At 38.6% G+C, this 25,026-nt stretch overlaps 1 protein-coding gene across 7 annotated transcripts in view; it reads right to left on the bottom strand.

The window, feature by feature from the left end:
- Window positions 1-11,965: 11,965 nt before the first annotated feature.
- Window positions 11,966-25,026, bottom strand: part of FGD4 (FYVE, RhoGEF and PH domain containing 4) — a 208,047-nt gene continuing 194,986 nt past the window's right edge. For 5 of the 7 annotated variants that reach the window (XM_055318854.1, XM_055318858.1, XM_055318859.1 and 2 more), the window contains 3 exons: window positions 22,888-23,028; window positions 19,840-19,980; window positions 13,224-19,138 (listed from right to left, as the gene is read on the bottom strand). In XM_055318854.1, the coding sequence (XP_055174829.1) occupies window positions 18,881-19,138; window positions 19,840-19,980; window positions 22,888-23,028 (540 nt within the window). In that variant the 3' untranslated portion in view covers window positions 13,224-18,880. Of the gene's footprint in view, window positions 12,176-13,223; window positions 19,139-19,839; window positions 19,981-22,887; window positions 23,029-25,026 lie in introns of those variants that run through there. The other 2 variants (XM_055318855.1, XM_055318856.1) reach the window with 2 other exon arrangements.

Genomic DNA, 25,026 nt, shown 5'->3' with positions numbered 1-25,026 from the left:
TTTCACAGTGTATGATAACAATATACTTAGTGATTTAAAATATTGTTTCTTGTGAAAATACCATAATGGACTATAAGGTCCAATCTTACTGTATAAAGCAGAGTTTCCTTTACTAAGACAAAGCAACCTGGCTTTGTTTTTACTTAAATGCAGGACCAAAACAATCCATGAATCACTTCCTCTATGAAGTGACTGCAGACTAGGCCCTCATTATCCAGACCCTGGACCAGGTCCACTCTGCCAGCCCCACTTCCTCAGGACATGTGTCTTTCAGAGCCTCTGGATCCTTTTAGAACAGTGACCAGCTGCCTCTAATTTCCTGAGTCCAGGTGCTGTGGTGATGGTGGTGATAGTGGGTTTAGACCGATCTTTGAAAGCAAATATCCATTATGAAAAAATTAAGATTGTCGCCACCGTATTTTGAAGTCCTTGACTACGTTTTAAACACTTAATCAGAAATCTGGTTTTGTTATTAAAACAGTTTAGCTATATAAAATGTTGATTTCCTTTCCTCTCAGCCTCTATTCCACAACAATTTGATATTTTTGAAGAAAGATTCTGTTCATTTTTTCCCCCTTTTACATAACCTAGCTTGTGCACTGAATAAATATTAATGGAGTTCTTAAAATGTGCCAGGCACTGTATTGTAGATTTGGGACATCAGTGATCAAAATGACAAATGGAGTTTATTTGGAACTTATTTTCTAATAGGTAGAAACATTAAAAATAAATGTAAAAATGGCTAATTATTTTGCTACAAGATACTAAGTGTTATGGGAAAAATAGATCAGATTAAGGAGAAATGGGAGTTACATTGGTAGTGAAGGCAGTTGTAATCTAAAATAACATGGTCAAGAGAGATTGAGATGGTGAGATTTGAACAAAGACTTGAAATTGGTGAGGGTGTTACTCATGCAGGTATCTGGGGAAGGAGCATTGCAGGAAGAGGGTACGGCCAGTGTATGTACTATAAGGCTGAAGTGTACTTGGCTTCTTTAATGAAAAGCAAGATGTATGGTACAGGCTGCTAGTGGTGGTGAGACATAGAGGGTCTAGGAGGCCATTCAAAGCCCTAGACTTTTATTCTGACTGAAATGGGGAGTTCCTGAAGGGATTTGGGTGGAAATGTAACCCAATCTGACTTGTGCTTTAACTGACTGCCCTGGCTGAATATTTGACAATGGCTGGGGTGGAATGGAAGCTTTGAGACTAAGTAGAAAACTATTGCAATAATGTAGGCAAAAGATGACGGTGGTTCAGGCCAGAATGGCAGCAGTGAAATCGGTGAGAAAAAATCTGATTGTATATTTGGGTGAACTAATAGAATTTCCTGACGTACTGGATGTGTAGCCTGACAAAGAAAGGAAAAAGACTATGGATGGAACAAGTTTAATGGGGAAACATCAGGAATTCAGTTTAAATTTGAGAGTTAAATCTGAGGGTTAGATATTTGAGATGTCTACTAGATACCCAAGTGGAGATGACTTTGGTGGTTAGATAAATGTTTCTGGCATGCAGAAGAATAGTAAGAGCTGAATATGTAAAATTAGGAGTTGGCAGCTAGAAATTTGTGTGTGATCACCACTGGAATGAGTGTGGATAAAAAAGAGAACCCAGCCCTGGGTACCCCTAAGAAGTCTAGAAGAAATGTAGAAAGGAGATCAAGAAAGAGTGTTTAGAGGAGTAGAAAGAAAACCAAGAGTTGGGAGTCCTGAAAACCAAGTGAAGAAGGTGGATTAAGGAGGGGAGTATCATTAGTTTGTCAAATGCTACTATACTAATAAGTTAAAAACTGAGAGTTGACCATTGGATTTAGCATCATGGAAATCATTTGGTCATGTTGAGAAGAGCAGTATGTACGTATGTATGTATGTATGTATGTATGTATTTCTTGCAGTTCTTTTTTCCCCAAGCAGAGGCAGAGGGAGAAGCAGGCTCCCTGCAGGGACCTAGGACCCTGGGATTAAGACCTGAGCCAGGGATCCCTGGGTGGCACAGTGGTTTGGCGCCTGCCTTTGGCCCAGGGCGCGATCCTGGAGACCCGGGATCGAATCCCACATCGGGCTCCCGGTGCATGGAGCCTGCTTCTCCCTCTGCCTGTGTCTCTGCCTCTCTCTCTCTCGCTGTGTGCCTATCATAAATAAATAAAAAAAATTAAAAAAAAAAATAAAATAAAATAAAAAAAAAAAAAGACCTGAGCCAGAGGCAGAAGCTCAACCATTGAGCCACCCAGGTGCCCCAAGAGCAATTTTATTTAAACAGTGGACAGGAGCAAAAGCCTAATTGAAATACATACAGGAAAGAATGGGAAAAGAGGAATTGGAGATGGTAAATATAGAAAACTCTTTCAAGTACCGCTCCAAAAGGAAGAGAAAATGGAGGATGCCCAAATTTGATAGATGCCTCAATGAGGTTGTGAGAGATTGTGGAAGTCCCCTGTGATTAGTTTTCTCAGTAAAGTAGGAAAGAAGGTCATCAATGGGGACCCAGGATGAGGGAGAAGGTGATGGAGATTTGAAGAAAAAGGAGATGTGAAATATTGATCTAATAATAAATTAAAAGTGAGACCAATCCATGTAGTTGTTTTGGACAATTGCAAAGGCATTGGCATGGAGAAGACAGAGGTGAATAAATCAGTTTTTAGTTTTTTGGATTTTCTTTTTAAAGATTTTATTTATTTGAGAGAGAGAGAACTAGAGAGCAAGAGAGTACATGCACAAGCAGGGGGAGGGGTGAAGGGAGAGGGAAAAGCAGACTCCCCGCTGAGCAGCTGCAAACACTAGGACTGATAATGAATTCCTCAGAGAGCCTACAATCCTGGGATCATGACCTGAGCCAAAGTCAGACACTTAACTGACTGAGCCACCCAGGCATTCCAAATCAAGTTTTAGTTTTGCCAAGCAAGTAAGACAAAGCTAGAAAGGAGCAAGGAAGCTGAATGAATGCCAAGGACTGATTATAGTGATTGAACATGGTATTTAAACTGGGTGAAGGGGGAAGAGAGGAGGACATCGAGAGCTTAGTAACAAATTACTTAGCCTCTCTAAACATGTTTTTTTTTCTTCTTTTTATAAGTATTTATTTGGGGGAGAGAGAGAGAGAGAATGTGAGCAATCGGAGAGGCAGAGGGAAAGGAAGAGAATCTTCAAGTATCCCACTGAGTGTGGAGCCCAGTGGGCTGGATCCCACAACCCATGAGATCATGACCTGAGCCAAAATCAAGCGTCTGATGCTACCCAGGTACCTCACTAAACCTATTTCTTACCTGAAAATCTGTGTGTGCCATTGTGAGGCTTATGTGAGATGATGTATATATAGAACACTCAAAGGACCAAGCACTGAATAGATATTCAGTGTTTCTCAAATGAGTTTTCCATCAAGATCACCTGGGGAATTTTAAAAACTAATACCCAGAGCCCAATCCAGGCAAACTGGATTTCTGAGGGTATGGCCAGGTCATCACTGTTTATTTCTCAGGGGATTCTAATGTGCAGACAGGCTGCAAACTTTTGAATTAACCAAACAAGGGGATCCTGGGTGGCTCAGTGATTTAGCACCACCTTCAGCCCAGGACGTGATCCTGGAGACCCAGGATCAAGTCTCACATTGGGCTCTCTGCACGGAGCCTGCTTGTGTCTCTGCCTCTCTCTCTCTCTGTGTCTCATATGAATAAATAAATAAATAAAATCTTTAAAAAAAAAAAGGAATTAACCAAACAATCTCTATTAAGATTAGCAATTAGATAGACTGGAGGGAATATGGCAGTGCATAAGGATCCTGAGTTCACGTCTTCCCACGGATACTCTGAGGGAACTATTATATGCACTGCAACGCACTCTGAAAAAAAATCTGAAGACTTCCAAAACAGCTCTCTCACTGCTGAAATCGTAGAGAAATCTGCACCAGAAAGAATGGGGGGCACCTGGGTGGCTCAGTTGGTTGAGTATCTGACTCTTGGTTTTGGCTCAGGTCATGATCTTGGAGTCTTGGGATTGGGCCCCAAGTGGGCCTCCAAACTCAGCAGGGAGTCTGCTTAAGGATTCTACTCCCCTTCCTCTGCCCCTCACCTCCCCTCTCCCCAGCTGGTGCACACACTATCTAAAAAAATAATTTTTCTAAAAGAAGAGTAGGAAGGGCAGGCACATGGTAGGAAACCGAGCCCCAGTGTGGCTGTCCACAAGAAGGGGTTAGTTATGTTACAAGCACTCAGGAACAAGGGGATCAAGCCCCACACGGGGCATCCTCAGCCCTATACCTATACCAGGAAGACAAGCCTCCATAACACCTGGCTTTGAAAATCAGGAGAGCTTAACTGGGAAAGCAGGAGGGTAATAGGGAACAGAGTCCCTGCTCTTAAAGAGCCAGTGTGCTATACCACCTAGTCTGAGACCCAGAGTTTGAAAAGTGCCTATATGTGAAGATTTATTGACCAATTTTAGGATGTGTGCTAGAGGGACAGAGAACTGGAGGAGCTTTCTCTGGGAATGCAAGTGCTGGTGGGCACCATTTTTCTTGTCCTCCTTCAGCCTAGTTAAACAGACAAGTGTAGGTCCAAGTTCAGACTCTGTCCATTTATCTTGCTAGCACTCCAGTATTCCCCTGCAGACCTGCCCCCCTAATCTACCCATTTACCCCAGGAGGCAGCCTTCCAAAGGGGCTCCTGCTCCACCAGACCTGGCAGGCAGCCTGTCAGGACTGACATGCTTTCCAGAGTGACTACTGCCCTGTCATACCCAGTGGGGCCCAATACCTCTCCAGAGTACTAGGGATGGGGTAGCTAGTTCCATCCACCAGCCACGCCTCTCAGCCAGCCACCATGGGGACAAGCCCTGCCCACCACAAGCCCTGTAGTCCTGGGCAGTCATTGCTGACAAGTAGGCTGAAGGGCAGCTCTGCTCACCAGTATGCCTCCAGCAGTTGTGACTCAGACATAATAGGAGGGCACAGGAGATACCCTGGAGCATCTGGTTCTAGTGACCAGGAGAGATTGTGCTAATGGGACAAAAGGACACTGGACACCATTCTCACTGGTGTTGGTGTGAGGTGGTATCTCATTGTGGCTTTGATTTGTATTTCCCTGATAGTGATGTTGAACATTTTTTTCATGTGTCTGTTGGCCAAGTGTATGTCTTCTTTGGAGAAATGTCTGTTCTGTTAAGTGAAATAAGTCAATTAGAGAAAGATAATTATTCTACGATTTCACTCTTATGTGAAATTTAAGAAATAAAGCAGGAACACAGGGAAAGGGAGGGAAAAATAAAACAAGATGAAATCAGAGAGGGAGACAAACCATAATCCCAGGAAAGAAACTGAGGGTCGCTGGAGGGGAGAGGGATGGGAAGGTCGGGGTAACTGGGTGATGGACATTAAGGAGGGCACAGGATATAATGAGCACTGGGTGTTATATGAGACTGATGAATCACTGAACTCTACCTTTGAAATTTACAATACATTATATGTTAATTAATTGAATTTGAATTTAGAAAATTAAAAAAAAAATAAGGGTCAGTAGGTGTAGTCGAGATAGAGACCTGAGGGCACTGCCTTGCTTCTGAAGAAAAGGCAGGCAAACAACACAGAGGCAGACAGCATGGAAATAGGGGCCTAAAAGACACTTGGGGCACACCATAGTGAGATTATTAATTCTTTTTGGAGCACATCCCTGAGAAGCAGCATTCATGGAGACACCACTGGCCAGCACCATTTCCTTCCCCCACCCTCAGCATCAATAGAGCAACCTGCGGGAAGCAGCACAACACCAACACCAGCTGCCTACCCTGCTCACACCAAGTGCCACCTCTGCTCTGAGCAAGCTTGCCTCAGCCCCAGCTTGGCAGGCCCCTCCTCCTACCATATCTTTAATGCCTGGAGGGGTTTTTCTAAAAATTAATTAATTTTTAGGTAAGCTCTACGCTCAGTGAGAAGCCCAACACAGGGCTTGAACTCACCACCCTGAGATCAAGACCTGAACTAAGATCAAGAGTTGCATGCTTAACTGACTGAGCCACCCAGGTGCCCCTAAAGCCTGGAGTTTTATTTTATTTTATTTTTAAAGATTTTATTTATTTATTCACAAGAGACACAGAGAGGCAGAGACACAGGCAGAGGGAGAAGCAGGCTCCATTCAGGGAGCTGGATGTGGGACTCGATCCCAGGACTCCAGGATCATGTCCTGGGCCAAAGGCAGGTGCCCAACCATGGAGTCACCCAGGTGCCCCTAAAGCCTGGAGTTTTAAAGGTCAGCAGGCTTGGCTAGGAGGGCAGTGCTCTGCCTCTGGAGAGAAGGCAGGCAAAAAACCCAGAGGCAGTCAGCATGGAAACAGTATCTGAAAAATGCCTGGGACCCATGGGGGAGTGGGGGACGATTACTCATTCTTCTCAGGGCACTTCCCTGAGAGGCAGCATTCATGGAGACACCCCTTGGAACAAAGGAGCTGGCTGGTGCCATTTCCCTCCTCCGCCCCTCGGCATAAACACAGAGCCACCCAAGGGAAGCAGCTCAGCACCCACACTGGCCGCCTAACTTCCAGCAAGCCCCACCCCCTTGTTTTCTGGAAGAACTGCCCTCAGTCCCAGAATGGAGGGCCCCTCCCCCCGGAGACCAGAATAACCCCATGCCCACACCACATCTGGCCAGACCAGAGCACACCTAGTTAAAAGTTGCCACATGCAGGCCAGGAACCAAAAACTGTCCACAGCAGGCAAGACGAGCCTCTGCAGATCATGATCCTTAAGGATAGGGCAGCCGCAACACAAAAGCACAGGGCATGCAGCACACACCAGAGACACTCCCTGAAGCACAGGCCCTGGGCACTACATGACCTCTTCTTCATAAGGCCATTACTTCCAGGAGCAGGAGACAAAACTGGCTTTTCTAACACAAGAAGAAGGTAGAGACTTAGACAAAATGCAAAAATGGAGGAATTTTTCCCAAATGAAAGAACAAGATAAGGCTATGGGCAGAGATCTAAGTGAAACAGATAGAAGTAATATGCCTGATGGAGAATTTGAAGCAACAATAAAGATACTCACTGGGCTTGAGAAAAGAGTGGAAGATATCAGAAGAGATCCTCACCACAGAGATAAAGAAGAATCAGAAGTGAGGAATGCAGTAAATGAGATAAGAAAATAGGCTTGATGGGCACCTGGGTGGCTCAGTGGTTTAGCGTCTGCCTTTGGCTCAGGTTGTGATCCCAGGATCCTGGGATTGAGTGCCACATCAGGCTTCCCACAGGGAGCTTTCCTCTCCCTCTGCCTATGTCTCTGCCTCTCTCTATGGGTCTCTCATGAATAAATAAAATCTTAAAAAAAAGAGAAAATAGATGATGCTGGAAGAAGCAGAGGACTGAATAAGTCATACTGAAGACAAAATGGTGGAAAATAATGAAGCTGAATAACAAAGAGAAAGAAGAATTACGGGCAGCCCAGGTGGCTCATGGTTTAATGCCACCTTCAGCCCAGGGCGTGATCCTGGGGACCCAAGATAGAGTCCCACGTCGGGCTTCCTGCATGGAGCCTGCTTCTCCCTCTGCCTGTGTCTCTGCCTCTCTCCTCTCTGTGTCTCTCATGAATAAATAAATGAAATCTTAAAAAAAATAAAATATTAAAAAAAGAAGAATTAGGGGACACAAGAATAGACTTAAGGAAATCAGTGACTCCATCAAACAGAAAACATTTGTATTATAGGAGTCCCAGAAGAAGAAAGAGAAAAGGGGGCAGAAAATTTATTTCAAGAAATAGCAGAAAACTTCCCTTAAATGGGGAAGGAAACAGAAAGATGCATGAGGCACAGAAAACTCCCATTAATATCAACAAAAGCAGGCCAAACTAAGACATACTGTAATTAATATTGCAAAATTCAGTGATAAAAAAATCTTACAAGCAGCAAGACAAAAGAAATCCTTAACTTACAAGGGAAGACCCATAAGGCTAACTGGAGATTTTTCAACAGAAACTTGGCAAGCCAGGAGGGACTGGCATGATACAGTCAAAGTGCTGAGCAGAAAAAAGCTGCAGCCAAGAATGCTCTATCCAGCAACGCTTTCATTCAGAATAGAAGCAGAGATAAGAAGTTTCTCAGACAAAATCTAAAGGAATTGGGGCACCTGGGTGGCTCAGTTGGTTAAGCGTCTAACTCTTAATCTCAGCTCAGGTCTTGATCTCAGGGTCATGAGTTCAAGCACCACATTGGTGCTTCACACTGGGCATGGAGTCTACTTAAAAACAACAACAACAACAACAACAAAACTAAAGGAGTTTGTGACTGCTAAACCAGCCCTGAAAGAAAAGAGCGGACTCTTTAAGTGCAAAAGAGAAACTAAAAGTGACAAAGGATCAGAGAAAATCTTTGGAAACAACAAACAAGTAATAAAATGGTGATAAATACATATCTATCAACAATTACTTTGAGGGGCACCTGGCTGGCTCAGTAGGTGGAGATGCAACTCTTGATTTGGGGGTTGTAGGTTTGAGCCCCATGTTTGGTGTGAGGATTATTTAAAAATCTTAAAAAAAAAATTACTTTGAATGAAGGTAGACTAAATGCACCAAACAAAAGAGATAGGATGTCAGAATGGATAAAAAAAAAAAAAAAAAAGAAAGAAAAAGAAAAAAGAAAAACAAGACCCATCTATATGCTGCCTATGACAGACTATTTTATTTTAAAGAATTTATTAATTTATTTGAGAGAGAGAGAGAAAGAGCATGAGGGGGGGGAGGGTAAGAGGGAGAAGCAGATGCCCTGCTGAGCAGGGAGCCTGATGTGGGCTCCATCCTGGGACTCTGGGATCATGACCTGAGCTGAAGGCAGACGCTTAACTGACTGAGCCACCCAGGCACCACAAGAGATTCATTTTAGACCTAAAGACACCTGCAGGTTGAAAGTGAAGGGATGAAGAAACATTTGTCACACAAATGGACAGATCATCTAAGCAGGATAACAAGGAAACAATGGCTTTGAAGGACACACTGGACCAAATGGACTTAACAAATATATTCAGAACATTCCATCCTAAAACAGCAGAATCGGGATCCCTGGGTGGCGCAGCGGTTTAGCGCCTGCCTTTGGCCCAGGGCGCTATCCTGGAGACCCGGGATCGAATCCCACGTCGGGCTCCCGGTGCATGGAGCCTGCTTCGCTCTCTGCCTATGTCTCTGCCTCTCTCTCTGTGACTATCATAAATAAATAAAAAATTTAAAAAATAAAAAAATAAAAATAAATAAAACAGCAGAATATACATTCAAGTAGACATAGGACATTCTCCAGAATAGATCACATATTAGGTCATGAAACAAGCCTCAACAAATACAAAAAGACTGAAATTATACCATGCACCTTTTCTGACCATACACTATGAAACTAGAAGTCAACCACAAGAAAAAAATTTGCGAAGACTACAAATACACGGAGGCTAAACAACAATAAATGGGGATCCCTGGATGGCTCAGCGGTTTAGCGCCGCCTTTGGCCCAGGGCATGATCCTGGAGTCCCAGGATCGAGTCCCACATCAGGCTCCCTGTGTGGAACCTGCTTCTGTCTCTGCCCCACCCCCCACTCTCTGTCCCTCGTTAATGAATAAATAAATAAAATCTTTAAAAAAACAACAATAAATGGATCAGCCAAGAAATCAAAGAAGAAATTAAAAACATACATGGAAACAAATGAAAACACAATAGTCCAAAACCTTTGGGATATAGCAAAGGGAAAGAAATATATAGCAAAACAGGCCTACCTCAAGAAACAAGAAAAATTTCAAATAAACCACCTAGGCTTATACCTAAAGGAACTAGAGAAAGAACAAATCAAACCTGAAGCCAGAATGAAGGGAATAATAAAGATCAGAGCAGAAATAAATGATACAGAAACTTAAAAAAAAAACAAAAAAAAAAAACAATGCAACAACAGATCAATGAAACCAGGAGCTGGTTCTTTGAAAAAATTAATAAAATCAATAAATCTCTAGCCAGTCTTATCAAAAGGAAAGGATAAGGGGGGCAGCCCCAGTGGTGCAGCGGTTTAGTGCCGCCTGCAGCCCAGGGCGTGATCCTGGAGCCCCTGGATCGAGTCTCACGTCAGGCTCTCTGCATGGCGCCTGCTTCTCCCTCTGCCTATGTCTCTGCCTCTCTCTCTCTGTGTCTCTATGAATAAATAAATAAAATCTTTAAAAAAGAAAAAAAGGAAAAGATAAGGGTCCCAAACAAATGCAATAAAAAATAAAAGGGAGAAGAAATAGGGTGCACCTGGGTGGTTCAGTCAGTTAAGCATCTGCCTTTGGCTCAGGTCATGATCCCAGGGTCCTGGCATCAAGTTCCACATCAAGCTCCCTGGTAAGTGGGGAGTCTGCTTCTTCCTCTTCCTCTGCCCCTTTCCCCACTCATGCTTTCTCTCTTGTTCACTCTCTAATAAATAGATAGAATCTTAAAAAAATAAAAAAGAGAAGAAATAACACCACAGAAATACAATTATGAGAGAATATTATGAAAAACTATATGCCAACAAACTGGACAACTGAGAAAGAAATGGATACATTTCTACAAATGTATGAACTACCAAAACCGAAACAGGAAGAGATAGAAAATTTGAACAAATTAATAACCAGCAAAGAAACGGAATCAGTAATCAAATATCTCCCAACAAACAAAAGTCCAGGGCCAGATGGCTTCCTAGAGGAATCCTACCAAACATTTAGAGAAGAGTTAATACCTCTTCTCAAACTGTTCCAAAAAATAGAAATGGAAGGAAAACTTCCAAACTCATTCTATGGGGCCAGCATTCCCCTGATTCCAAAACCAGATAAAGATTCCACTAAAAAAAAGATAACTACAGGCCAATATCCTTAATGCACATGGGTGCAAAAATTCTCAACAAAATACTAGCAAATTGAACTCAATAGTACAGTAAAAGAATCACTCACCACTCACCAATCAAGTGGGATTTATTCCAGGACTGCAAGTGTGGTTCCATATTCACAAATCATTGTGATACAGGACATTGATAAGAAAAAGGATTAGAACCATATGATCCTTTCAATAGATGTAGAAAAAGCATTTGACAAAGTACAACATCCATTCATGATAAAAACTCTCAACAAAGTAGGGACAGATGGAACATACCTCAACATCATAAAGGCCATGCATCAAAAGACCCACAGCTAATATCCTCAATGGTGGAAAACAGAGTCTTTCCTCTATAGTCTTGTTCCAGGCCAAGACAGGGATGCCCACTTTCACCACTCTTATTTAACATAGTACTGGAAGTCCTTATCCTCAGCAATCAGACAACAAAAAGAAAGAAAAGACATTCAGATCAGCAAGGAAGAAATCAAACTTTCACTATTCAAATGACATGATACTCTATGTAGAAAAGACTCCACACCAAAACATTGCTAGAATACACAAATTCAGTAAAGCTGCAGAATACAAAACCAATGTACAGAAATCTGTAACACTTCTATACAACAATAATGAAGCAGTAGAAAAAGAAATCAAGGAATTGATCCCATTTACAATTGCACCAAAACCCGTAAGATACTTAGGAATAAACCTAACCAAGGTTGTAAAAGACCTGTACTCTGAAAACTATAAAACATTGGTGAGGGGCAGCCCCAGGTGGCTCAGCGATTTAGTGCTGCCTTCAGCCTAGGGCGTGATCCTGGAGAACCAGGATCGAGTTTCACGTCGGGCTCCCTACATGGAGCCTGCTTCTCCCTTTGCCTGTGTCTCTGCCTCTCTCTCTGTCATGAATAAATAAATAAAATCTTAAAAAAAAATTAAAAAATCATACCACCCATTAATTCTATTTCTGGGTATTTACCCAAAGAAAAAATAAAACAGTAATTTTAAAAGATATATGTTGTTTATTGCAGTATTTACAATAGCCAAGATATGGAAGAGTCTAAGTGTCTATCAATAAAGATGTGGCATATATAAATATAATAAAATGTATTTTGCCATAAAAAATAAACCTTGGGGTGCCTCGGTGGCTCAGTTGGTTAAGTGTCCAAGTCTTGATTTCAGCTCAGGTCCTGATCTCAGGGTCATGAGATGGAGCCCCACATTGGGCTCTGTGCTTAGTGAAGAGTCTGCTTGGGATTGAGCCCCACATTGGGCTCCCTGTTCAGCAGACATTCTGCTTCTCTCTCTCTCTCTGCTGCTCCCCTAGCTTGTGCTTGCTTTCTGTCAAATACATAAATAAAATCTTTAAAAAGTACAGCCTAGGGAATATAGTTAATAATAATGTAATAATTTTGTATGATGGCAGATGGTAACTCCACTTATCCTGGTAAACATTTTGTAACATATAAAATTGTTGAATCATTATATTGTAAACCTCAAAGCAATATTATTTGTCAACTATGGTTCAATTAAAAATAAAACATTATGTGAATGCCTCATATGGGCCAGGCAATATACTAAAACATCATCTAAGTCCCACAACATTTCAAGAGTTAGTGTCTAAAGTCACAAAAAGTGGCAGAGTGAGGGACTTCCAGCCAGTTGTCTACAGTTCTCAGTATAAGCTGCTACTTCAAAGAATGGTTTGGAATATCAACATTACCCGAGACCCCGTATCATCACAGACGGGCTAAATCAGAAGCTGTATTTTAACACAATCCGGGCATGATTCCTATATACATTAGTTTGAGCAGCTCTGAGTTCTGCCACACTGGCTCTCTCCACCATATTTCTCCTCTGGTACATGAGGTGGACTCAAACATGTCATGTTGACGAGCCAAGGACAACCTTTATTTTTAAGGAATTCTTTAGCTGATGCTAATTGTTTTAAAGAACCAATTAATAAATTAATTCATTAAGGCTTGAAGGAGGCTATTACCTTCTAAAAAGGATTAGCTGTGGAAATATTTCTCTCTGAAATCATACTATTCACACATTCCTTTTTGGGGTATCTTTTATATTTTAAATCAAAAGCCAAGAAGGTAACTGTATGAAACCCAGTGACATATTCCATAAAATACTATTTACCTATATATAGTGTTTTATAGTCACCAAGTGCATTTTTCATATTTCTTGGAATGACCATAAGAGTTTATTATTGGGACTCAGGTAAATTGTCTAAGGTCACATTAATAGATATTAGCAGAATTAAGACTAAAATACAGTTTCTTTGCCTTCCATTTCCATATCTGTTTCACTGCATAAGACTGAACAATGGAGGCAAACACCATAGCATAGCAAAGCAGACATTTCTTGGAGAATAGAGAGGCACTGTTTTCTCGGTTCCTGCAGATCTAGCCCTGGAGTTAACAAAGGGAGATTCTGCTACTGGGGAATCCTGGTGTCTGTCATTGCTTTATTCTTGAAAGAGGTTCAAGAGGTTGCACAGGTTTCGGTGGGGACTGGAGTTGGGAAGGAGCATTGGCACTCTACTGGAGTAACTTCTCTCTGAGACAACCAAAATCATTGCGAACATCTACAATCCTAGCTGAAGTAACATTTCAGTCTTTAGAATTCATTTAAGGATGTATTTATTTACAAGATACAAATGCTTAATATTTAATAGGAATTAAAGTGCTTAATTTTACAATGTTTCCAATTCTATGCCTTTATGACCAAATATACATATGTTACACAATATATACACTATATGCAAGTATTTTACATTCTTATAGCTAGAAAAGAATTACTTTTTGTGTACACTTTTTCACATTGGAGTTAACTCTAAAATTCTGGTAACATACCTTCTCAAACTGATCAGTGAACAATTCCAAAACCCAGATAACACTTATTCAAAAATATCAGTCAATTGTCACTCACAAAATAAAATGCTAGTTTGGTTAAAAAAAAAAAAGTTTTATATACAGACATGATTGCTAATGAATGGAGACCCCCAGGTGATACATTCCAACATCCACGTAATGTGTAATATATAATGCAATTCTGTTATCGTAATGGTCCCCACAGACTATTTCTTTCCAAACTGATATACATATATATTAATATATATATATATCACTTTATGTATTTGGTATTCACTTATTAAAATATGCTACAATGAGATTTCTTGATTTAATTTCTCACTAAATCTACCATAACAAATTTTAGGAAGAAGTATACCATCATGTAATTCTTAGTGACCCCAACGAGTTAAAAACTATCTTGTAGAAGCCCCATGTGCTAGTTCATCTCAAAACACAGAAAAGGTACTACATTCTGTCAAATGCACAGTCCAAAAAGTGGAAAACAATGATTGACTTTAGAGGAATTTTTTACCTCAGTAAACAGTGCAGAAAATGGCCCATTAGAATGAAAGATTTTAAGCCTAAAGGAAAAAGTAACTAATGGAGAAAGGCCTGGGTGCCTTTCCCATCAGTTTACAATTACAAAGATTTCTATTTTATAGTTCATATTCCTTCTTCAGTTTAAGTTTTTTTCTCTTGTCTTAACATATACTGTTCTGATCTCAAGATTAGCAGTGTCCTTCTGTTTACCCTTGTTTATTTCAGTTCCTAATTTCTTTTATTCCTCTTTACTGTATCAGTAAGAACGTAATCTTCTCACGAAAACATGATTACGGGGCACACATAAGAATGAATTGTACTAAAAATCCATGTAAATAATTTATGTTAAAATATTTAAGTTAAAAAGAACAGTGTCTATAAAAATTTCATTCCTATGGAAAAACAGAATTGGAAATCAACAATGTTTTTACATATCTACATATATGCATAAATTCACAGAAAGGGTTTTAAAAGTCTAGTGGTCTTTATATATCATACTCATATTTTCTAAATCTGAAGAATCTATAGTAGATAGTAATATGAAAATAAAAAGCAATTTGATTCTACTAAAATTGGATGAGAATGAAGAAGTAACACGATCCACTACAGGTGTCAATACAGTTCTATAGAATAAGAACTGGTTAGCCACAGTTTTTATATTAATACATTCTTGAAGAATACAAAATTGAAGAACGAAGACATTAAGACATTCTTGCCTTTTGAATTAATTTTAGCTTATAAATACCATGTGCTTAATCTTAGACCCGCTAAAATGAACATCATATGATGTAGGAAATTTTAATTTTTTGTTCTGCATTATAGCAAGGATACCTGAAAAAATAAATAAATAAAACCTTTGTTCCTTAGAAGTTTATTTGCTTCTGTTGGTGCCTTTTCATCTGGATATGTCTAGTCCAGAAAGATCATTATTTGAGTTAGCACAGACAATATTCTCAGAATAAGAACTTAAGGCTTTAAATATAATCAGAAATGGGATCTAAAATTTGAAGGGGGGGAAAAAACCCACCCTGTTTCCACAAAGTAGACAACAAAGAGTAAAACAGATTTGGGAACTCGCAAAAGTATTTTTGATATAAGGGTTTTAAAAGGCATCAATGAATCTTTACCAACCCTGCAGTACTATGAAGTTTGTAGTTTATCTACTTATGACTACGACAAGTACTCTTTTAAAAAATCCAAATGTGTACCTATATATGGGGACAGGGGTACACTTAAAAGATTAGTTCTTGTAAAAAGTTTAGTAATTTCTTAGGTTGGAGTTTTTTTTGTTTGTTTTGTTTTGTTTTGTTTTTTTAAATTGGGATAGGTCACCCAGTGAAGGTAAGTACACCAACCTGTTTGTTGTATTAAGCTTCGTGGAAAATGAAATGCAGCTTGATAAAGTAGTGCAGATGTGCTTATTCTCTCATCATCCATACCCTTTGCAAAAGGAAAAATGCTTTTGACAGTTATTTGAATCCAAGGAATAATGTCCTTCTTCTCCTCCCTGTACTCAGCAATTTGAGTTATAGTATCACTCCTAAAAGTTAATTCTCTATATCCTTGTGGCTAGGGGCATTCATATTAAAATTTCAGTATAAAAACATACCCTGAAGAATTTTTATTGCTTGCATACATGATGGCATTGTCGATGCCATTATTACAAAAGTGGCTGGTGGCATTTTTCATTACTGAGTCCCACTTAAAACCTGGAGATAAGTCTGCACTACATTTCATACTTAACATACCGAATGGTAGACTTTCAATAAAAGCTAAATTTAAGCTTAAAAAATTGGAATGTCTTGTAATGAATAGCAGTTTTTATCAAAGAAGTTTTTTTTTTTTTTTTTTTTTTTAAGTTTGGAGGAAGGGCACTTTAAAGATGACTTGGGAAGCACCAAATTAGGGAAAATAAAAAATGAAATCTATATGGAATGTTGGTTTTAATAGGAAAGCAATCAAATTTTTTTTTTTTTTAATGTTCAATTTGTCTTGAGTGCTCAGGTGTCTCAGATACCACAAAATACTAGGGCTCTTGAAACCAATCACACTTTGAGGTCTTTTGGTTTAGTTTGATATTTTTACTAAATGCCTAAGAGTATTCTCTTGCCTTTCTCCAAATAAAAGCATTAGTGATTCTTTAAGAGAAACAGGTAAGGCTGCTTCATTGCTTCTCTTTGTGCTTGTCTAAAGAATAAGGGGGTGGACCATGAAGATGGTACCTGGATAACCACAAAGCCTCTTCTAGTACTAGTATTTCTATTTTTTTTAAATTAAACATGTTAAAAGCATGAAAATATTCTTTTTATGTATTCTTTTGATAATCTAAATTAAATGACATTGATATTTATTGAGTCAAAACTTGAGTGTATCCATGTTACTCCCATTTCTGGAGAACAATTTATGATCAGGAAAGTGTAGTCTTCTCACTGTTCCAAAGAGTTTTAAAAAATAATCTGGCCCGTAAATCTTCTAAACTGGCCCACTGCTCTATCCATATGTATAAAAGTCATTCTACATTTTTATTGCTCCTCTTTTCTTGTGATTAAGACACTAATGCATCATCTATAGCTATAGTGTAACCATCTCAAAAGCCACCCTGAATATATATGTTGTACATACATACACAACACCCCTCAAACCACTGGCAACTAGAAAAGAGAAGTAATGTAACATTTCTTTCAGTCTATCCCTGATTTGATAGGGCCTAAGAAGCTACACCTTTATCTGACTCCAAATATTTGGTTTAATATTAATGATCATGGCTGGCATTCCTTTTACAGAGGAAGGCAATCTAATTGTGTCAGCCATAATTAGTTTACCTTCTCATTTGGAGTGGGGGGAAAAAAAGGAGAGACTTCAAATATTTCTTAAAATAACAGGCCTGAATGAATGTGTGACAGTCTCAAATTCTGAGTTAATCCATTCTACATTTAAGGTATAGTTCTCAAAGGCCAAGATAGTGAGGTTGTTCTTGTGGATTTCTAGCAAACTGAGGCATTTAAAAGTGACAATGTTTGGGGTATAGCAGGGTAAAATGGGGGAAAAAAATCTAATTTGAGAAAAAGATGAAGTTAAATAATCAACTTAATGTGAGATTTTAATCACAACCACCATATAATGAAGAGCAGCCCTGGGACAAGAAACCATATTTTGACTATTAAACATTCCCCAGATGACAGGGGAAAAAATGCTCAGACTCTCTTTAAACATCTCATACCTCCCAAACCTGCCATGAAGATATTACTTTTCATTATTGTGTTTCCCCTCCTCTTCTTCACTGAGGTGGTGTAAAGAGTTGAGCATAAAGTTCCTCTAATAGCTATTTACCTGCCCCTCAAACACAGTTTATCACATGTGAATTGTTTCCCATCTGACAAAGGAATAGGCCCACACAGTTATCTTAAGTGTTAATTAGATATAGTCCTCATTTAACTATGCTTAACAGTCTTATGGAAAAGAAAAACATTATAAATGTAGTTTCCATACATCCCAGTTCTGTATAACGTCAGGTATCTTGCACAGTTTAGGTTTCTGTGAATGTTTTTGCACATGCTCATATTAAATGCTGCAACAACTGCAGGATTGTGAAAGGTAAAATAACTTGTGTGACTTCGACCATCCCAGTGGCCAAAATGTACTTTATCTCAGGATAATCAAGACTGAAGCATTAATTAAACCCTCATTATATATTTAAATAGGTATTATTAGCACCTTCAAAGAGAGGCACTGTTTTAAATAGGCACAGAACGAAAAAATAGTACTTTAAAAATACTGTTGGAACTAATATATCCCATGCCACATAAATTACTGCTTCTTCTTGTTATAAAAATATCAATACCTTTAGATGTCAATCAATTAAACATAAATCACCAAAAACATTTCTGAAGTTTAGAACAATGTTCAATTCCAAGATAAAACATGCTTTATATTTAAAAAATAAATTAGAGACAAATATGAACCTAAAGCTGAAGAGAAAAGCATGTATAATATAATTATATTCATATTTAATACTATATATACATACTTCCTATATACTTGAGATATTTTATTCTTAGGAATATTTCTACAAAAACAAGTATCTTTTCCTAATAAGTTGAAAGTCTGAACACCAACAATTTGTCCTTTTTGTTTTAAAAGAACATATATTATTTATGCAGCTTGAGCTTTATAAACTAAATTAAATAAGTTAATACAATAGCCTAAACTGTCCCTGTATTTTTTTTATTTTTTTATTTTACCATGGATCTATTTTGGCAACATGGAGGTATATCTTTAAAACTGTTACAAGTCCTACCTGTGAAGGAGAAGACATAGAAGGACCTTAGATGGATGTGGCCCATTCTAACCTGATCGTGATAGAATCCATTGATACCGTTTTCTTCAAGACTAAAGTACATATGCAAGGAATAGCTCATTAAAAAATGCTCCATTTTTCACATTATTTCAAACTTTTATCGGTAGAATGGCTCTGCACATCAGTTTCACTTAAGAGTACAGAAACATAGGAAAATAGTCCCCCAAAAGATGTATTTATGAGCCTATGTTTTTCAACATAAAGTGCTAAGAGATGAATAAGGAGGGCTGGGAATGTCTTAAGCTGTAAATCTTGAGACCCCCACATCGTGGGTGGTCCTGGAGTTCAGCATTCTGATTTTTTCTTAGGTTCAGGATGATCATCCAAGGTGGCAGGATGCTTGTTGGGACCGTCTGATGTCTCACCTGTGACAGCTAAAAAGATGATTTTCAGCCACTTCTGTTTCAGTTCCTCACTGTCTGCAGCAAAGCTGTGTACAGACTTGGACTGGGTCAGTTTGAAACTGTGTGGCAGGTCTGCACTCCTTGGCATATCGTCCACGACATAGCCCAGGAGTGGAATGGTGGCCTGCGCTCGGACATCCTAAGGAAAAAAACATGGAACACAGGAGTGTGAGATGCATGAGCTTGCTACCCGTGGCCCCTGTGACCTGGCTCCCACTAAACCTTGTTCCCTACCACTGCTCCACACAGTCTCACACCGTGAGCTCTCTGTGGACAGAGACAGTGATCCAGTGCTGAGCGTACTGCCTGGAAACGAATGAATGAATTCAGTGAGGAGTCTGATTTTCCCTCTCCGCCTGCTCATGCTCTTCTCTCTCAAATAAATAAAGGCTTAAAAAAATTTTTAAAAAACAGTTTAAAAAATCAATTTAAATAAACTTGAATTTTAGCTACTAATTATTATTATTATTATTATTATTATTATTATTTGTTTTACTAATTTTTTTTTTCAATTGTAGTGAAAGACAATGCAACTGTCTGAGTTCTCTTGTTCTGGAGAGGAATAATAGAAGGATTCTGAGTTCATGTCTTTTTTCTTTTCTTTTTTTTTTTTTAATATTTTATTTATTTATTCGTGAGAGACACACAGAGAGAGGCAAAGACACAGGCAGAGGGAGAAGCAGGCTCCCTGCAGGAAGCCCGACGTGGGACTTGATCCCTGAACCCCAGGATCACACCCAGAGCCAAAGGCAGATGCTCAGCCACTGAGCCATTCAGGTATCCCTGAATTCATGTCTATTTGCCTGCCTCTTTCCCCTCAGAAAGATACAGTTTAGATACCTGCGGGGCACCATACATGTACAGCACAAGAGGGTCTTGTTTGGGGATCACACACCAAGCTTTCTGCCAAGGTTTTGACTTCTCCATATATTGAAGAAAGCTGCACACTATGCTGTTTCCAGATACTTCTGCTGATTCAATCTAGAAAAATATAATGGAAAGGGCGTGAGAGGAAGAATACAAAACGAAGCAGGTAGAGAAGTGATTCACCCTAGGGAACATTCATAAAGCACAATATATTCATATAAAATGTCTCTTGGGAATGCCCCCAAAGGGGCCATCTGCAATTTATTATTTAAATACTCATCTAGATCTTCCATGAGGAAAGGAAAATATGAGTGAATTTTAACTATTACCAGACTGCAAGTTTAAATACAGTTAAACATTTAGTGGCTGCTTGCTATGCAGGTGCTTTTCTGAGTCCACTATTGTGTTATTATTTCATTTACTCCTCATACCAATATTAGGAAGGTACCATTTTCATTATCTATGAGATTCAGAGATGAAATAACTTTCTCCAGATCATACATTTAGGAACCAGCGTTCTAGGCTTCAACTGGGTAACAGTGCAGTAGCAAATGTATATGATACATGTATCATATACATGTATATACATATGTGTGTGTATATATACATCAATGTATATCAATACAATATTAATATATGCATGTATGTATGTATCATTTATGTTTATATATACATAATTGGCTAAAAGGGGACAAAATCATTCGACTAAATGATAGATTTATTATACACATTATAATATAGACATTATATACGTTATGGGAAGCAAGTGGTCTGCTTCTGTTCTCCATGGCTCAAATCCTCAGGGTACTGCTACTTAATGCCATCCACCAAACTGTGCTGGTTCAGACTTGCTTGCTACCCATTCAAGATAAAGCAAAGCACAGTGAATAAGAGCAAGCACTTAGAAACTTTTAGAGCAATCTGACTTTGTGATGACACACAAGCAACATGATTATGTATCTTACAAAAGTATTGAGCTGTGGTGGTTTGGAAATAAAACTGGCCCTTCCTCACAGATAGTTTAAGAAGCACTGTCTGGCAAACTATGGCCCAGCAGCCTGTTTTTGCATGGCCTATGAGTTAAGAATAGTTTTTATAGATGAACATTTAAAATTGACCTGATGACAGGGAACACTAACTTTGGACTCCAATTAAAGAAAATGTTATCTCCCCTATCCACCAAGAATTCCAGTCTTATTACCATATTATAAAAAATTATACTAAGCTTATTATTGAATTTTGTCAAAAGACTGTGAAAATGTTTTCCTTCTTGTTAGAAAAGCAATATTCTCAGTTTTTACTCTTGGCCTGCACAGATTCAAATAGTTTCTCTCTGACCCTTTTTGTTTTTAAATATTTTATTTATTCATCAGAGAGAGAGAGAGAGAGAGGCAGAGACACAGGCAGAGGGAGAAGCAGGCTCCATGCAGGGAGCCCGATGTGGGACTCGATCCCGGGTCTCTAGGATCAAGCCCTGCGTGAAGGTGGCGCTAAACCGCTGAACAACCAGGGCCACCCTCTCTCTGACCCTTTATCAGAAAACCTTTTTGACTCTTGGTCTAGAGCACATAACAAACTAGTTGGCATAAAGCCAGTTTCAAGTATGTACGCATATGTATGTACATGTACTCATATACGTATCATTTTCTATTTATGGACTTCATGATATAAATGTGTTAACCTGGTAATTTGTCCCCCGAGTATAGATTTTTTTGAGAAAACTATGTAGGGTTTTTTATTTCATAGATATAGCCTGAGACTCTTCCCTTAAAACAAGTTATTTGACTCATTATATTATGCCAGTTACATCACTTTCTTGTGTTAAGTCTTGAGGCTGTATTCCTGGGAGCCAGTGAAATGTAAGCATGTCTTTCCACCTTCCCTGCCAGAGAAAGCCCCTTTTAGGTCTGCCTACAAAAGCAACATATGCCCTGGAAGAATTCAGAGTTATACTTTTAGCTTGTCAGCCTATACTTTAACCTTAAATGGATGCTGAAGTTTATGATTCTTTTTCAGTTAACAGAAATGATCTTTGTATGCTTACACTGTGTAGATGCTCAATAAATGCTTATTGATTCTTAATAAACCATGGAAATTCTTTAATATTTATTTATCTATCTATTTATTTATTTAAAAAAAGATTCTATTTACCTATTCATGAGAGACACAGAGAGAGAGGCAGAGACACAGGCAGAGGGAGAAGCAGCAGGCTCCATGCAGGGAGCCCAGTGTGGGACTAGATCCAGGGACTCCAGGATCACGCCCTGAGCCACCCAGGCATCCCAAACCATGGAAATTCTTAATAAACAAAGTATGTCTCTGACTTTAGATACATAGAATTCTGATCATGAGCCTATTCTTCAAAGACTTTCCAGGCTATGTTGAACTTTCTGAGATAAAGGCCATATTACATAATTTATTCTTTATGTTAATATCTTTTAGTGTAAAACTCATTTCAGATACAAGCTGCATTATAGTTCCTGGGCTTGGGAGGTCCTGACTTTAGTCTAAAAACATGGGTCAAATTCATTTGCAAGATGTATCAATGATATTTTAATGCAGTTACCAGATTATTGTCACTGGCTATTAAATGATGCTTTTAATGCAGTAAGTTGGTAGATTTTTTCAGGTAACAAAGTAATACTTTAATATGAATTTTAAGACATGTGTTTTTGAAGCCAGTAAGGTAAAACTGACAGAAAAGCTTTCCTCTTAAAAAATATAAGTTGGGCATTAGAAGAGACAATACTCTAATATTTGACTATAGCCACCTTCAGAAAACCAACATATTTCACTCTCAAATGCATGTTGATTTAATATAGCACTGTTGCTCTACACAACTGAATATAATCCCAAAATTCAGCCTGACAGGACAAATGTGTGAATCTTGCTTGTTCTTCAAATTTGTTAAATATTAAGAGAAATCAGAAAATATGCTATTTGTATTATTCAGGGTTAAAAGACAATTCTACATTCCTTCCATAAAAATTTAAAAGTTATCAAGCATTTAATATTGCATACCTCTAAAATTCCTTTTCTTTTTTTTTCTTCACTATCTGTGAATCCACTTATTATTTGATAACAGTCTTTACAAACTTTGTTCAATTTTCCACCATCATACTCAAGTTGAGCTTTGTAATCAGAACACTTCCAACAAACCACCTTAAATTAAAAAAAAAGTAAATAATCATAAAGATTTGAGCAATCATCACTTATAGTAATAATAAATAAGAGTTAAATATTTAACACAAACTTCTACTAGACTAAGAATACTCTGTGAACATTAGGAGTATATGTCATGGTATTATCATACTCTTGGTGATGGGCTCTGCTTGTTCACCCTTGTCCTCGCTCTAAAGGCAGGAGGTCTTCAAAGACTTGGTTCAGACTTTTACCTTTCATACCTCTAGATGTTTCAATATGCTCCCAAAGTGAACTCATGATCTTGATCTTCTCTGCCCTCAGATTTCTCCTGATTCCCACCCCTCCCAACCTGTTCCCTTCTAGTGCTCCCTATTGCAGAAAATAGCACAGCCATCTAACCAGTCAAGATAAGTTAGGAATCTAGGAGTCATCATCCTCAACACCTCCTTCTATTTTACCCCCAAAGAGTCACCTCATTACAAAGTCCTGCTGATTTTATCTTCTGGATATTTTTTTTAATCTGTTCATTTTTCTACATCTTCCTTCCAAGTCCAAGCTATCAGTTTTGTACTTTGGACTATTACAGTCTCATGACTGGTCCTTGTAGTATTCTTACTGGAATTCTTACTGGAGCATTCTCCAGCCTCTATTTTTACATCCCTCTGAGATATATTTCAAACAGCACCAGATGCTGTCTTAAGCATGTTAATCTGATAGGTTTCTCCTCTATATAAAATCCTTAAAGTTTTCCTTTTTCTCTTGGATAAAGAACAGATTCTTCCCCATGGCCCACAACATCTATATAATCTGCCCCTCTTCCTCTCTGTATTCCCTGTAACACTGGCTTCACAGAACCCCTGAAATACTATACTCCTTTCCTCTCATCTCTGCTTCAGTGAATTAACTCTTGTTCATCCTTCAGATGTTAACTCAAATTCCACTTCTTCAAAGAAGACTCCTCCAACTTCCAGAATAGAGCACCGTCTCTTGTCACTATGCTACTGAAGTTCCCTTACTTTTCTTGATGCACTGATTAGTTTTTAATCATACACTTGTGTGATTATTCGGCTTATGTGTATAACCCTCACTGGGCTGCAAGCTCTATGAGAGATTGTCCTTGTATATTTTGCTCGTAAAGCACCCAATGAACATTTATAGAATGCCAATGAATGAATGAGTACAATGCAAATGCATGCTATTTCTTAATGAGTGGTATTTTTTTCTGATCATTATAAAATAATTGTTAAAAAAAAAAAACCCTTCCGGTTTAAAAAATTATCTTTTTGGCCATAGCAACTTCTTACTAGATGTCTCCTGAGGCAAAGGAAACAAAAGCAAAAATAAACCATCGGGAATTCATCAAAATAAAAATCTTCTGCACAGTGAAGGAAACAATCAACAAAACTAAACGCAACCTACTGAATGGGAGAAGATATTTGCAAATGACATATCTGTTAAAGGGTTCATATCCAAAATGTATAAAACTTCTAAAACTCAAAATACCCCAAAAACGAATAATCAAACTTAAAAATGGGCAGAGACATGAATAGTCATTTTTCCAAGGAAGACATACAGATGGCCAACAGACTCATGAAAAGATGCTTGACATCACTCATCATCAGGGAAATGTAAATCAAAACTGTGATGAGATTCCACCTTACTCTTGTTTCTTGTATTGTTACGTTTAGTCATTCTGACAACAGGTGTTGGCGAGGATGTGAGAAAGGAACTCACTTGCACTACTGGTGGGAATGCAAACTCTGGAAAACAGTATGGAGGTTTCTCAAAAAGTTAAAAATAGAACTACCCTATGAACCAGCACTGCACTCCTAGGTATTTACCCAAAGAATACAAAAATACTAATTCAAAGGGATACATGCATCCAGTGTTTATAGGGATCATTATCTACAGTAACCAAACTATGCAAAGTGCCCAATTTTTCATTGACTGATAAATGGATAAAGAAGATGTATATATACACAATGGAATATTAGCCATCAAAAAGAATGAAATCTT

The sequence above is a fragment of the Nyctereutes procyonoides genome, unplaced genomic scaffold (genome assembly GCF_905146905.1).
Source record: "Nyctereutes procyonoides isolate TBG_1078 unplaced genomic scaffold, NYPRO_anot_genome, whole genome shotgun sequence".
Taxonomy (NCBI): Eukaryota; Metazoa; Chordata; class Mammalia; order Carnivora; family Canidae; genus Nyctereutes; species Nyctereutes procyonoides.
The sequence above is the reverse complement of the archived record's forward strand: the minus strand, read 5'-3'. Positions and strand labels throughout refer to the sequence as shown.